Consider the following 15,271-nt stretch of genomic DNA (forward strand, 5'->3'; position numbering starts at 1 on the left):
GTATGTGTTGAGCACTTAATATATACATGCAGTTTATTTTTTTCTGACAAATGTACTTGGCTAAAAGAGTCTGCCCCAAATCTTGACCATTGGACCAGAAACACAATTGTAGTGTTATACACTCTAGCTTCGAAAACACCATAATTGCCAAGATTTGAGATAGAAAAACAGAATTAAAACATTTAAAAGCTTTTAAAATGACCGATAATGTTTTCTTCAGGTGAATAGGTTTGAATAATGATGCAAGAAATTCAAAAGTACACCCACGACGTCTTCAAGTGTTTTTTATTTTCCAAAACATGGAGCAGGGCGTGATTGACGTGCCTAGGATCGGCGGCAGTACGCATTTAGAATATTTGATCAGCAATCAGTACGTATTTGACTCATCCAAGCCACATATGCAAGCTTAAAGTCTTAATGTGCAAAATAAATCGAAATACACTGGCAGGCCACATTCGCCCAACATTGAAGAACTAAATCGTAAAAAAAGAAAAAAAATTGGAAGTGGTTAAAATACCCTGTTAAAACAGACTCATTCGCAGTGCATCCATCATAAAACCACAACTTAAAACATGTGTCAAACCAGATTAAAAAACAAACCAAAATAGGTGTAAAAGTCTGCATCCAAAACAAAAGCAAAACATTCAGCTGGACGTGTGGTTGATTCGTCAAAAGTGCAGAGGAGCCATGCTCTCAGAAGAGTTCCCCGTTAAACCTCGTCATCATCACCACCTTCTTCATCATCATCCTCCTCGTCTTCAGGTCTCATCTCAGACGCTCTTTGGTTCGGCGGGAGGTGTCCTCACTCAGTAACACGCAGCATCCATGGCCTGCAGAATCCTGGAGAGACAGTTCATATCGTTCAATAGGATGAATCCTAAAAAACAAAACCTTTCATAGGAGTTCTGGCTGACACACTACCGTAGGCATTATTATAGTATGTTTTTGTTATGAATGACTTGGTGTTATTAAGAAGCAGGTAGGGGACGTATGGCTCAAGGTTGCCTCCAGATAGACATCGGACACAGTGGTTTGAACCCAGAAGCTTTTGACTGGGAGTCAAACCACCCATCCACCTGCATTATCCTGCCCCCCTTGAACCTGGTCTATTCTGCTCCCTGGTACGATCGTGTAGACACACACACACACACACACACAAACACACACACATACACACACTAGGGATGGGCAAAATGATTCTTTTCCGGGAACTAGTTCTTCCAGTTCAGTTCGCTATAACGATTCGTTCGTTTGATTCGTTCGTTACGTCAGATTACGTCATTTGACAGGGAATCTCAAAGGAGTCTGCCCCCCCCGCGAGACGGCCCTGAGCATAATTTAAGCGACTTCTAGGCTCTGTCCCCAATCGATAAGATATACTATATAGTATAACCAAACATCCCACCAATATTTATACCACTTGCTTACTCTCTATATGTCATTCATGGTTTTATAATTATAATTTTATTTTACTTTACATTTAATTCATCATTATTCAGGCATTACAAAACTTTCATGGTCATAAATAAAAAATACGAACTGCAGTTTGATTTCTTTGTTAGTTCTTGAATTGACGTATAGAATGGAGCAAAGACTCCTGGGATTGGGAAATGCGTTTATCCAATAAACAGATGGAGGTCAAGTCTATTTTCGGAAATGTAGGGGGATATATGAGTGGCCCCACGTCGAATGGTATGACCCAAGATACGTCAGACAGAGAAAGCGCGCAAATTCGACGGTACCACCTTGTCATTTGTTTACCCAGGTGCCATGGCAACACCATTGCTACCTCTCATTGGCTGAATCTTTGAGAACGTTGTAGATTCAATCGATATAAGGTCGCGGGGAGACGAAGCTCTGTTCGTTTGTATATTTTATTTACGTGACCATATTTTTGTTTTATGTTAAAAAAAAAAGAATCAAAGAACCAGTTCTTCTTGTTATGGGGAACCAGTTCTTGTCGTTCATGTACGGGATTCGTTCGTCATGAACGAATCGGTCGCGACCGACTCATCACACACACACACACACACACACACACACACACACACACACACACACACACACACACACACACACACACACACACACACACACACACACACACACACACACACACACACACACACACACACACACACACACACCTGTCTGTGGCGTATCCTCTCTCACACAGGTTGACCAGGGCGTACAGGTGGCGGATTGCATACTCGTACTGCAACACAAGGGGGCAGCAAACATCAATACAGATATTGACAACACATGGTACGACACGGAAATAACAAGGAGCCTGGCAGACCCTCTTTCGTCAATAATTAGGATCAGTCATTCAGTAATCCAATGCCCACAGAGAGAGGGACACTGGAACGTACAACCATGCCCATTTCCAACATTTGGCTGGCCCCTGGGTGGCCCCCGACCGCGGCTAGGCTAGCCTACCTCCGTCTTGTGCCAGTTGAAGCAGGCGGTCTTGTAGTGGCGCACTGCGCTCTGGTAGCAGGCGTGCTGCGTGAGGGTGGACCAGGAGTTCAGGACCGCCTGAGCCTGCACAGAGTCCCCGGTCACCTCCTCCACCACCCGCCGCATGCTGTCGGCCAGCACCTCCCGGATCTGGGGACACACACACACACACACACACACACACGATTTTTTTAAGTTTCAATGGATCCGTCCATTGTCAAATTCGTACGAAAGAACAACAAACAAGGAAGTTAATTTCAGCATTAATTTTAACCTCCCGACGCGTTGCTAGGACAACGGGGTAGCATGGCTCTGATGCATTGACCTGGCTCTGCTCTAGCCCTCAAGTCTGTGGAAAATCAAGCTGGTTCTTTGAGAGTTGGCGTGTAGATCAACACTAAACCAGTACCAGCACCGGGTTAATGGGGCCGGGGGGGGGGGGCACCTATCTCACCTTCAGATGGGTGCTGATCTCCATGAGAAGGCCCCTGGTTTGCTGGAGGTTGTTGGACGCCATCATCTTCCTCTTCAGGATGGCCAGCGGCACGTCGGGGCTGGGGGTGAGGTCGGGGTCCACCACGGGCTGCAGGGTCATGGCGGGGGCTGGGGGGGCGCCGGCCATGGAGTTACCCTGGAAGGCCATCACCTTCATATGGGCCAGGGTCTGTGGGGAACCCAACCGACCAATCAGAAGTGTGGAGGATATAGAGGAACACTGCTGCTTCCCCACACATTTGTTCCCCATAACTTATGTCACTTCCCAGGGACTTAGCTTTCTTGCTCCCAATCAATATTCAGGTAGTCATCTACCTTCATAAAATTCAAATAAAATCGTTACTGTCAAATATCTAGAATTTATAAGCTAGTTATCTCCCGCGGCCCTGTGTGCAAATCGGCCATCCCCCAAAATGGGGTTCCCGCCCCCAAATGAGGTCCTGCCCCCAAATGGGGGCGGGACCCCCAAGGTTTGGAGGAACAGAGGCTGGCAGGCCACACCTTGTTCCCAAACTGCTGCACGTGGCTGGTGTTGGTGTGTTTCTTGACGATCTTAAACTGTTTCACCAGCGTCTCTTTGGTCAGATCCTCCTGGAAAGGGTTTTGGGGAAACACAAAGGAGAGGCGTGAAGTGATCTCCAATCAACCCACTGAATCAACCCCTTTTTTTGTAAATGACAAAGATATCAAAACGGTTTAGTTTTAGCATTAGCCCCCCCCACCCCCACCCCCACCCCCCGTTGCCACGGCACCCACCTCGTCGGAGTCTTCCATCCAGTTGACGCTGTACCAGTCTCCCAGGTAGGTGTCCCTCTTCTCGTCGTAGTAGCAGGCGTACGAGGACTCGTGGGAGTTGGAGGCCGTGGTGGCGTACACTGCAGGAGGGGGGGGGGGACAGGGAGGGGGGGGGGTCACACAACCTGGTTCATCCTCTACGCCAAGAGCTGAGGTTTCACTGGGCAGCTCGCACTCAACCCACTTCCTCAAGTCAAGTCAAAGCCAGGATCTTAGATTTGTAACAAAAAGCCCTCATACAGCCGCAGCGAGGCTAGAACACCCAGCACCTTGCTTTGTATAAAATATGATGTTAAAGACAGGGCAAGGCGGGAGTGGTGCATTATAGAGGCTGTTTAACTCCCGGCCAAAAGGTTCTGGTTTCGAAATCCCAGTGTAGGCATCCAGCATGTCCTTAACGCCTCGTGCCCACTGCCGCCGTCCGTTGACTGATCCCCATTGACTTTGAATGGGGACGGACACGCAATGCATTGTGGATCCGTTCGCTCCGTCAAAAAGTTGAAAATTTTTCGGCAGCGGATCCGTCATCAATCAGATCACGTATGCAAATCTGTGCAATGTCTCGGGCTCTGAAGACCCCGGAAAGCTCCCCCCTCCGTCAGCCGAGCCTTCCCGACGTCCTTTGACTGACGGTGCAGTGGGCATGAGGCGTAAGGGACAGAGTTGGTCCGGACCCCAGTGGGACTGGTGGTTCCCACGGGCTCTGGGGGGGCCGTCGCGTGGGAAGTCATGATACTAGTGGTGTGCGTGTGTGAACATAGCCTGACCATGTTCCGAACCACTGCAACCATGTGACTGTAGAGCAGGGGTGCCCAACCAGTCGTTCGCGGTCAGTCAGACAGACCTTTGACCTGCAGTTAAGGTCATGTGGATCAGATCACGCGGCGGGCGCAAACGGGAACTGAACCCAACAGGGGGATAAATCCGATCTGCAATACGTGCTGACGTGTGAGAAAGCGATCGAGAAACGACGACTCATCTGTCACAATGTTTTTTGGTTTTTTTTAAAGCGCATGATGGATTCAGGATGGATGGATTCATGGATTCAGGAGTTGAGGCCCAGAGGGCGGTGAACCTTCATATGGGCCAGGGTCTGTGGGGAACCCAACCGACCAATCAGAAGTGTGGAGGATAGAGGTACACAGCTGCTTCCCCACACATTTGTTCCCCATAACATATGTCACTTCCCAGGGACTTAGCTTACTTGCTCCCAATCAATATTCAGGTAGTCATCTACCTTCATTAAATTCAAATAAAATCTTTACTGTCAAATATCTAAAATTTATAAGCTAGTAATCTCCCGCGTCCCTGTGTGCATATCGGCCGTCCCCCCAAAATGGGGTTCCACCCCCAAATAGGTCCTCATTTGGGGGCGGGACCCCAAGGTTTGGAGGAACAGAGGCTGGCAGGCCACACCTTGTTCCCAAACTGCTGCACGTGGCTGGTGTTGGTGTGTTTCTTGACGATCTTAAACTGTTTCACCATCTTTGGTCAGATCCTGTTTCTTGACGATCTTAAACTGTTTCACCATCTTTGGTCAGATCCTCCTGGAAGGGAGGATCTGACCTGACCCTAGGATTGGAGCTAGTGAGGCGATCTGGGTTCCTTGAGAGTTTAAGGTTCAGCTCACCATCGATATCTTCGGGCAGGTCGGTCATCATGGAGCCGGACTCACACGCCTCGATGTACATTACCATCTGGTGTGTGTGAAAGATAAGATAAAAAGGTCAAAACAAGCTCACACATCACCATACTGTCAGAGTGAGTGAGTGAGTGAGTGAGTGAGAGGGTGAGTCTGTCTGCACACAGCACCTTTTGGTATTTCTTGTTGTCCCTCATGTATTTGATGGTATCCTGGAAGTCTTTAACGTGGAGCTGTGGAGAGGGAAAGAGTGAGAGAGTGGGAGGGAGAATTATAATTAAATACTTGAACAGCGTTTCTCTGTGCCTTCAGGAACGCGTTCTTAAGTGTGGGGGGGGGGAGGGGTTGACATTTGACCTCGGACCGCCGGCAGAGACCCAACCCCGAGAGTGCATAGAAATGGTCTACTCCTCAGGTGTGGTCACGGGCCCATCAGATATCCAAACACACAGCCTTTAAAAAGGGATCCCCCTTTCTACCACTGGGGGGCAGTCACTGGCCCCGGCAGACTCCACCCAGTTGTGACATCACAAGTGGCGCATGGGACTCAGCCTGGCAGAGAAGCGGAAGCTTTGCAAAAACCAGTTTCAACTGATCAGTAGAATCCGGTCAGGCGTGTTTTATTCACAGGTAAGGTATTAAAAGGGAGGGGGGGAGGGGGGGGAGGGGGGGGGGAGTGGGAAGTGAGAGCGCTCACCTCGTCGTCGGGGAACGCCAGGATGCCAGGACCGCCGTGATCCGTGAAGTAAACAAACACGTGGTCGTTAGGGCCGCTGGGAGAGAGAACGGTAGAGAGACACAGAGACAGAGAGAGAGAACGGTAGAGAGACACAGAGACAGAGAGAGAGACAATGATAGAGAACGGTAGAGAGACACAGAGACAGAGAGAGAGAACGGTAGAGACACAGAGACAGAGAGAGAGACAATGATAGAGAACGGTAGAGAGACACAGAGACAGAGAGAGAGAACGGTAGAGAGACACAGAGACAGAGAGAGAGAACGGTAGAGAGACACAGAGACAGAGAGAGAGACAATGATAGAGAACGGTAGAGAGACACAGAGACAGAGAGAGAGACAATGATAGACGGTAGAGAGACACAGAGACAGAGAGAGAGACAATGATAGAGATGGTAGAGAGACACAGAGAGAGACAATGATAGAGATGGTAGAGAGACACAGAGAGAGACAATGATAGAGAACAGTAGAGAGACACAGAGAGAGAGAGAGAGAGAGAGAACGGTAGAGAGACAAAGAGAGAGAACAGTAGATATGGAGAGAAAGACAGAGACACAGAGAGAGAGAGACAATGGTACAGAGACAGAGAGACAAAGAAAGTTCAAGATTTGCTTGTTTGGAGTAACATGATCAAACCAAACCAGGTCAGAGTTCTTTCATGACAATAAATTCCTTGTCCTGATTATTATATCAGGTTATAACTCACCTCTTGAGAACCTTCCCAGAACCGCCCTTCGCATTGGCGGAGTCTCCCTTCAGAACCGCAAGGAAGTTCTCTGGTGTGACCGCCTGCACACACACACACACACACACACACACACACACACACACACACACACACACACACACACACACACACACACACACACACACACACACACACACACACACACACACACACACACACACACACACACTTAAAACCATGGCGGTGGTTTGCCCCTTTCCACGCGGCCCACTCTGACAATCGCTTCGGTTCAGAACCATGTGTGGATTTTGAACCCGCGTGTTTGAGGGGCGGTGCTCACGTCTCCGGTGTAGTCCTTGGGGACGCCCTTGTACACGTCGGTGCCGTTAGGCCGGTTGATCACCACGCCGGGGGTGGGGTTGCTGCAGAGGGGGACAGAGATGGGGCGGTCATCGGCTGCGTTCCAATTGTCGTTCCGTAGAGACTCGCCCCTCGCTGCACAGACCTTCTTAAGGGGTGCGTACCAATAGTTCTTCTACACGATTCCTCTCACCAGAACCTACGGAACGTTGTTTTTCCCGTATTCCCCCTTGTATCCACTAGCATACCAAACGGTAAGCAGGTGTACAGGATGCATCATCAGTTTTGCCCATCGCAGGAAGGGCTTTCCAACTACTTCCTGCGACATACACCGCTAAAGCAAGTCTGATGGTTCTGATTGGCCCAGATCAACAACGGCAAACTTAAACAAAACTATAGAGGTTCAGCCGTTTCCCTTTCCTCCTGCTCGGCCTTCCTCACTGCATCTGGTCGTGTCCTCAAAACAAAAACAAAAAAAGCTACAGTGTGCGACCAATGAACATCGTTTTGGGACGCAGCCAGTCACTCATGGAGGGAAGTTCAGGGACAGCTGAGTCAACATCTGCTGCACAACAACATGATGACAATAATATGAGATGATTGACCGATCGGCAGGCGAATGAATCAAAACATGACAAGGCTGTAAAACCCTGCGATCGTATCTTCGTGACCGTTATCTCTGCTGCGCGATCACATGCACGGCCCGGCTGCACCGGCCAACCGACGTATGATCAGGTCACACTTTCCCTTTGTCCCCTTTGTCCCTCAAACACACGCTCATCTGTTCCGTGGGATCGTAGCAGAGCACGACGAGATTCTTCCCAGGTCTCTAACCGATAACCAGCTAACCAGCATCTCAATATGACAACAGATACGGTCGATTCACACTCGGGCATCAGAACTGCGAGTCTGTCTGGTGGCTCGGCGCCAGCGACAGACCGTAACCAACGTCTCATCCGTTACGCCTTCTGGGTCATGCATGATCGGCCAGCCCACGAGGATCACACATTTGTTCATTCGTATAACAAAATCGTCTATGAAAGATCCCAGGATGTCACTAAATGCAAGTGAATACATTAAAGTATTCCTATCCGGGAACATATTCAATGATTCAAACATTGTTGGATGTACATGGTTGACAACAAGCCTACTTCTGTGTATTCACAAGAGCTTCCAACAGGATAAGATCAGATTGGAAGCACCAAAGCCTCCAAAATCAGTTCCATGTGACTCAGCCACTATTATCAGTGGCTTGATCCGAGTTTGCCTGTTCTGTCATTCTGGTTTGTTAGGCTTACGTTGTTAAATGTCCATTATACTGTAATCTTTTGATTGACTTCCCCATTTTTCAATGCAAATCTAGACACCATGCTCACAGCAGTATCCTGTATAATGCTTTAACACCGTGAATACATTTACATCTACATTTAGGGCATTAGGCAGACAAAGTGCATGCATCAGAAGAAAGAGAAACAACAATATATTGCTGTCCGTACAGTAAGGATGTTCATAGAACCAAGTGCCAAGCACTAACAATATTAGGTTAACACATTCCCCGTATACGACAAAGCTAGCTAGAATGAGGGTGAATTGGTAAATCTGGGAGGGTGTTTGTTCTCTATCAGGGGAATTTCAAAAGAAGCAGAACTCACTTTTCGTTAGTGGCCAAGTCGTCAAACATCATGACCACAATCTGCTCGTCAGGAATGCCGTTCTTATGGACGATCTGGTAGGCATGGCACGCATCGGCCTGGACACAGACAGCAGAAAATTCAACACTTTAATCACCACCAACAACAGTTACTTATTATTTATAATTCACAGAACATGAACAAATAAGTAGGCACTGCAGAGGTACACAAACACAACTCTGTGTGTGTGTGTGTGTGTGTGTGTGTGTGTGTGTGTGTGTGTGTGTGTGTGTGTGTGTGTGTGTGTGTCCAAGCTTATCTTTGAACACTTATCTTTCCCAAAGCCAATCCTAGAGCATGACCTTAACCAAGCAAAGACTCTCTAAAACCAAGAAAACCCGCAAGTCTATGTGTTGCAGTTTGAGGTTGATTGTCTGGTTTAATTTCCCGCGGTGGAGATGGTTGTTACTGAGGGACATTGGTTCTTTCTCACTTGATGTCTGTAGTTGTACCAGCCGCTGGAGCCAGCGACGATCACCACCCAGTTCTTCCCAGCCTCTGGGGCTTGGGAGGGGAACGTATGGGTCAGACTCAGACCCAGGCCCAGCAGGACGACCACCGGGGTGAACATCGCTTGTTGTCTAGACAGTGTCCTGGTGGAGGAGGAAAGAGGTGGAGAATATAGATCTATTTTAAAAGGATGCGCACTGGGTTCAGTGTTTGGATTGACGTGATTCACTGCAGAGATCAATAAACAAACTGGGTGTTTCTACAAAAATAAATGAGAGAGTGGCACCATAGTTGGTTGTTGTTGCCAACGTTAGCTTAGAGCTTAGCGCGTCTCCAAACGCCTGAAACGGCTGTAAACAAAAACAACAAGAACAACATGACACCCTCCTAGCCAATATGTCCGTGTAGAGAAAGCGAAATAATTGCGAACTTATATCACCTTTATTGAAGCGAAGGAAGCGACTCTTTGTTAATCCTCAAGTGTGTGCACAGCATAAATGCTGAGGGTTACGGGATGGATCTTTATAGGCAAGACTTTCGGGAAAAACAGTGACTGGACTTTTCTTTTTTCACATAGCAGGGCGGGACTTGCTTCATATCAGCCAATGGGTTTGCTCGGAGGGCGGTGCTCTGGGTCTGGGTCATGCGCTCCACACCGCAGGCCGTGTAATGCCTTAAACATTAACCGGCCAGTGTTTACTGCACTGCATACTTAGGTTACATTCAGTTCGTAAATAATACAACGTGTAGCCTGTACCATGTATTATACGTTGGGAATAATGCATGTAGTGTTCCCCTGCACATGGCTGCGGAGAAAGAGTCACTGGTCAAGCGAATTAGAGACGTTTGAGTCGGAAGAAGTAGGCATACGCCATAATAAATGTAACAGTGTATAAAAGAGGTAGTAAAAATGTCATGTGATTTGCTGCCGTTTTCAAAAATGCTGTGAAAATGTCATGAGTGTGCATCTTTTTCTAAATGAGGGCAGACTCTTGAACTCTTTGCTGAAACTGCCAAGAGGTGGTGACCAACATGTGGCTGTTTATTACACGGATCATAAAGTCACTTTTTAAACCCACTGTAGGATTATAGCACTTCATAAAGCTAAAACTAGCTAAAACCTTTTTTTTTTTTCAACACACATCTTACAGGTTAAATGGTCTTGCAGTGTTGTTGGATGTGTGTTTACTTCAATCATTATCGGATTTGATGATTTTGAGCGTTAAACAAAAATTCTTCGATCTGGTACAATCCTTGGCATGGGTCTGTGGTGCATTTTGAATCAGAAGTATTGGACATAGACAACGACACAGATAATTAAGAAGATATAAGCAATAAATCAAACTGCTTTATTTCTCCATTTAGAAAAAGAATTTAAGTTAAACAGGGCAACAGTCCATCAAGAGTTCCGGCATCCCGCGTTTCCACCAGATTGTCTCCGGATACGTTAACCTTTTGTCCAATGAATGAAAAAAGCCGTAACAAAGTGTAAATACAATGTTTACAGTAATAAATATTCAAAACAATATATTTTTTTACATAGACATAATATATATATAGTCATTTATATATATATATATATATAATCATATACAGTAAAAAGTTATCTTCAAGTTTATCAAACGTAAAACGGTAAGATAAATGGCTGCAAATAGAACGATTGCATTTTATTTCTCATTCCCAAGGCAACTGTAACCATGGCAACTTACTCTGTCTAATAAACAATAAATAAAAGTGGATATTATATTAAGATTGTAGTGCGTCACTGTAAAGTAAAGAATAAAGTAAAGAAAAAAATGAAATAATAGTGCAAGTTCGTATCTCTTTTTCGGAGCGAACCGTAGACATCCAGAAGGAATGGCGACCCGGGAGACAACACTAATGTCAAATCAAAATGGCGGTGTTCAGCGCGGGTAGGCCCCCCCAGAGTCAGCCTAGCAGACTGCGCGGGGGGTCTTGGCAACAGGAAACAGAAAGCGTACAGGTGTAGCAGGAAGCCCAGGTCGGTACCCCGCTACCTGGACTCATTTGGCAAACAATCCAAAAACCCAAATAAAACAATAAAACACTCAACGCTGTCTGAAACACACGTCAAAACCTGCATTCTATTCCACGCAGAACGTGCGCGTGTGCGTACGTGAGCGTGTGTGTGCGCGAGTTTGTGTGTGTCCGGGAGCGTGTGTTTGTGTATGTGTGCGTGTGTCTGCCAGCGTGTGTGCTTCCTTGGGCGTGTGTATGTGTTTGTGTGCATGTGTATCCGTGCGCGTGTGTGTGTGTGTGTGTGCATCGTCCAATGAAGTAGTCAATGAGATGCATAGAAAAAGGTTATGAGTGGAGGCAGACTGAGTTCAGAGGGCTGTCAGACATCATGCAGCATCGGTGAGCTTCACGAAGCAAGGCGGAGGATACTGTGTGTGTGTGTGTGTGTGTGTGTGTGTGTGTGTGTGTGTGTGTGTGTGTGTGTGTGTGTGTGTGTGTGTGTGTGTGTGTGTGTGTGTGTGTGTGTGTGTGATGCGGTAAAGGAGCTGTGCTGGAGGGAGGGGTCCGTCTCAATGGTTTCCAGGTAAGGGAGAGGGGGAGAGGGGGGAAACTCCAGGTCCAGGGGGTCAAAGTACCCGCCGTGTTTTCTGTCCAACCACTGGTTCTGCTCAGCGGCAGCTCTGCCTGCATGTTGTGCCGATTCACAAACCCTCCATTCGGATCGGAACAACGAAAGCAACGCGGGAGCTTCTTCTTCAGTCCTCTGTCGGCAAAACACACGGCAGAGGAGAGAGAGAGTGAAATAAAAAATAAAAAACCTTTTTCTACTCGGGGGTTTCCGGAGGGGAGGTTCCAGATGTTCCAGCGGTTCCGTCCGCTCAGCAGCCAGGCGCAGGGGAGAGAGGGAGCAGGTCCCAAGGACCCTTCTACCTCAGCCCGGCTGGGGCCTGGAGGTTTCTTCCATTCAAAAGCAACGGAGGGGGACCTTTACTTTGAAAAACAAAACAAAGCCCCTCCTCTCTCAGCCGGGAGACACGGGGAGCGAAGGGCGGAGCTGGTGGGGGCGGCGTGGGGGAGGGGTGGTCGGGTGGGGGCGGGGCCAGGTGGAGGTAGGCTGGGTGTCTGGTGGGGGAGGAGCCGGTGGGGTGGGGGGCCGTTGGATGAAGGCTGGGTGGAGGGAGGCGGGGGCCTGGGGCTAGGGGGAGCAGCGGTCGGGCGGGTTGGGTGGGGGTCTCAGACCTCCGCCCCCAGCTCCATCACCCCCGTCTCCAGGATGGGCACCAGCCTGTCGTCCACCTGCACCAGCAGGATGGTCTTGTCCGTGTGCGAGCGGCTGGCCGGCTCGCGGCTCCGGGACACCCAGCGGTGGATCACCTGGAGGGGGGAGGGGGGAGGGGGGAGGGGGGGAGGGGGGGGACAACTTTACGTCAAACTAGGGCTGGGCGATTCACCGAATTTTGATCGCAATTACGATCTTTGCTTCAAACGATCAGAAAATTAACATAATCGAGGTTTCAGATTTTATTGTATTATTATTACTTTTTTATTATAATTTTTTTTTATGATTTAAAGAGAGGGCAGAACAGCTGGACACATATCTGCATATCAATTTAGATTGGAACATTTTCTTTTTGACCATTTTGTGTATTTTTTAAGGCGAAATTTTGAGGTTCTTAGTTACAAAGTTATTTTTTGGGAGAGACATGCTGAATAAATACATGTTTTCAAACTCAAAAATAATCGTTTGAATAATCGTGATTTCCAATATTGACCAAAATAATCTTGATTATGATTTTTCCCATAATCGAGCAGCCCTACGTCAAACAGAGTCGGAGTCCGGAGTTGCCCTATCGCACCAGGTCTGGATCTGATTCTCTCGATCTGATTCTCTGTATCTGATTCGTTACGTTACCAGTTATGTGCAAACCCTGTTTATAGAGCGCTTTGCTGGCGGTGACTCACGTGTCCCTCCATGCCCTCCAGGGGGCTCCACTCCCTCCAGCTGCTGCGCCCGGCCTTCACCCTCAGAGCCTCGTCAGGCCACAGCAGCCCCTTCCTCTTGGACAGGTTGATGGTCTCTAGCACCTGGCTCACGTCCACGATCTACCAGGAGACGGACGCACGGACGGAGGGACGGAGGGAGGGAGAGACAGACGGACAGACAGACGGAGGGACAGACGGACAAACGAAGGGACGACAGACAGACGGAAAGAAGCAAAAGGTTTAAACAGCTCTTCAAACAAGTTAAAGGGGAACCACTCCTATTTGACCCATCATGCATCTGGGCAGGCCTGCCCGCAGACCTTGTGGTATCATGGGGGTTTTTTAAGATGGTAGAAGAGCTGTTTCCTCTTCCCTCTGAGGGAGGAAGAACTCCTTTAGTGTCTGTCAGGAACTCAGTCCTATATACACCCTGTCCTAGCTCCCTGATCATCTGACGTGACGACCAGGTGATGTGAAACCAACATGTCTAGACATTCCGATACAATGTTTCCTTCCCGATACCAATTCCGATTCCTGAACTTGGGGGGGTGACACCCACCTGCACCCGGTAGGAGATGTCGTCGCGGCGCACCGTGGCCACGGTGGGGTTGTGGTAGTGGGGGTAGTGCTGATGGTGGTGGTGGTGGTGGTGAGGGAGGTGGTGGTGGTGGTGGTGGTGGAGGTGCTGGCTCTGCCCCAGGGGGTCGGACGCCGAGGCGGCGGCGGCGGCGTTGGAGGAGGACGAGGACGAGGAGGTGGAGGCGGCGCAGGCCGGGCCGCTGGGGGGAGCGTCGGCGGCGGCCAGCAGCCCCGCCAGCGTGTGGCGCTTACAGGACGGGATGCTGTGGTTGGAGAGCGAGGCGGAGGGGGCCCCCGGGGGGGGGCCGGCCGGCTCCGAGACCGAGCCCAGCCGCAGGTGCAGGGAGGCGGGCAGCGTGTGCAGCGACAGCTGGCTGGAGGAGGAGCGCGGGCAGGGCTCCAGGCCCGTGGTGGAGGTGCGCAGGGAGGAGGAGTGGCGGCTGCTGCTGTAGCGGTACGACGACGCCCCGCTCACCGTCGAGGCCCGCGCCGGGGAGTGGCGGGCCGGGCCCGACTGCACCGACTGGCAGCTCTGGCTGGTGCCTGCAGGGGGCGGCGGAGAGTCAGTACGGTGACAAGTCAGGGTGGCATGTTAAAGTCAGTGTTTCAGTGTCAGTGCCCTGCTACTGACATGTTACTAACATGTTAGTGTCAGTGCCCTGCTACTGACATGTTACTAACATGTTAGTGTCAGTGCCCTGCTACTGACATGTTACTAACATGTTAGTGTCAGTGCCCTGCTACTGACATGTTACTAACATGTCAGTGTCAGTGCCCTGCTACTAACATGTCAGTGTCAGTGCCCTGTTACTAACATGTTACTAACCTGTCAATGTCAGTGCCCTGTTACTAACATGTCACTCACTTGTCAGTGCCCAATTACTACCATGTTACTAACATTTCAGTGCCCTGTTACTTACATGTTACTAACTTGTCAGTGTCAGTGCCCTGTTACTAACATTTCATTGTCAGTGCCCTGTTACTAACATGTTACTCACATGTCAGTGTCCTATTACTACCATGTTAGTGTCAGTGCCCTGTTACTAACATGTTACTTACGTGTCAGTGTCAGTGCCCTGTTACTAACATTTTACTCACTTGTCAGTGTCCGTGCACTGTTAGTCACATGTTTAATTACGTATGACGCATGTTATCAAGATGATTCTACAGGCATATAATCAATCCAGCCAGCTCGTCAGGAGCAGTCAGGGTGACAACTCGACCAGGGTGAACCGGGGATCGAACTAGCAACCCTGGGGTCACCAGCCCAACCCGCTCTCCCGCCGGAGCTACTGCCAAGTCTTTATCCAAATAACACTTTGGTTCCAGCAGATGGACAAACATCGCTCTACAAACAACAGCCTCACCCATGGAGTGGTGCGTGTGGTGCGGGTGGTGCGGGGGGCCCCCGGG

General features: G+C 49.1%; 2 protein-coding genes and 1 long non-coding RNA gene across 3 annotated transcripts in view; 1 reads left to right on the plus strand and 2 right to left on the minus strand.

The window, feature by feature from the left end:
* Positions 1–270: 270 nt before the first annotated feature.
* Positions 271–9,918, minus strand: lgmn (legumain). The gene is made up of 14 exons (XM_060051565.1): positions 9,756–9,918; positions 9,300–9,459; positions 8,828–8,925; positions 7,156–7,237; positions 6,834–6,916; positions 6,090–6,165; positions 5,563–5,625; positions 5,381–5,447; positions 3,712–3,830; positions 3,457–3,546; positions 2,915–3,124; positions 2,440–2,610; positions 2,148–2,215; positions 271–840 (listed from the first exon to the last, which is right to left on the minus strand). Exons 2-14 carry the CDS (start codon positions 9,435–9,437, stop codon positions 807–809), a joined length of 1,299 nt encoding a protein of 432 aa, XP_059907548.1. The 5' UTR covers positions 9,438–9,459; positions 9,756–9,918; the 3' UTR covers positions 271–806.
* LOC132457454 (uncharacterized) lies at positions 6,101–7,043 on the plus strand. The gene is made up of 2 exons (XR_009525649.1): positions 6,101–6,522; positions 6,595–7,043. It is a non-coding gene; the product is annotated as an uncharacterized LOC132457454 (long non-coding RNA).
* Positions 9,919–10,633: 715 nt separating the features above from the next.
* The window catches only part of pcnx1 (pecanex 1), a gene marked incomplete at its 5' end in the record, with an annotated part of 24,871 nt that continues 20,233 nt past the window's right edge, over positions 10,634–15,271 (minus strand). Inside the window, 4 exons of the mRNA XM_060052761.1 lie at positions 10,634–12,670; positions 13,259–13,399; positions 13,839–14,401; positions 15,226–15,271. The exon at positions 15,226–15,271 is cut by the window's right edge and continues 139 nt beyond it. Of these exons, the coding sequence (XP_059908744.1) occupies positions 12,530–12,670; positions 13,259–13,399; positions 13,839–14,401; positions 15,226–15,271 (891 nt within the window). The remainder of the gene's footprint in view (positions 12,671–13,258; positions 13,400–13,838; positions 14,402–15,225) is intronic.

The sequence above is a fragment of the Gadus macrocephalus genome, chromosome 5 (assembly GCF_031168955.1).
Source record: "Gadus macrocephalus chromosome 5, ASM3116895v1".
In the NCBI taxonomy this organism is placed as follows: Eukaryota; Metazoa; Chordata; class Actinopteri; order Gadiformes; family Gadidae; genus Gadus; species Gadus macrocephalus.

What these genes read in the sequence shown, in the direction of transcription:
- lgmn (XM_060051565.1), bottom strand. Translation starts at nt 9,437, where the DNA reads ATGTTCACCCCGGTGGTCGTCCTGCTGGGCCTGGGTCTGAGTCTGACC. An exon ending in GGTACAACTACAGACATCAA is followed by an intron (nt 8,926 to 9,299) that starts GTGAGAAAGAAC and finishes GTCTGTGTCCAG; the next exon opens with GCCGATGCGTGCCATGCCTA. An exon ending in GGATGGAAGACTCCGACGAG is followed by an intron (nt 3,547 to 3,711) that starts GTGGGTGCCGTG and finishes AACCCTTTCCAG; the next exon opens with GAGGATCTGACCAAAGAGAC.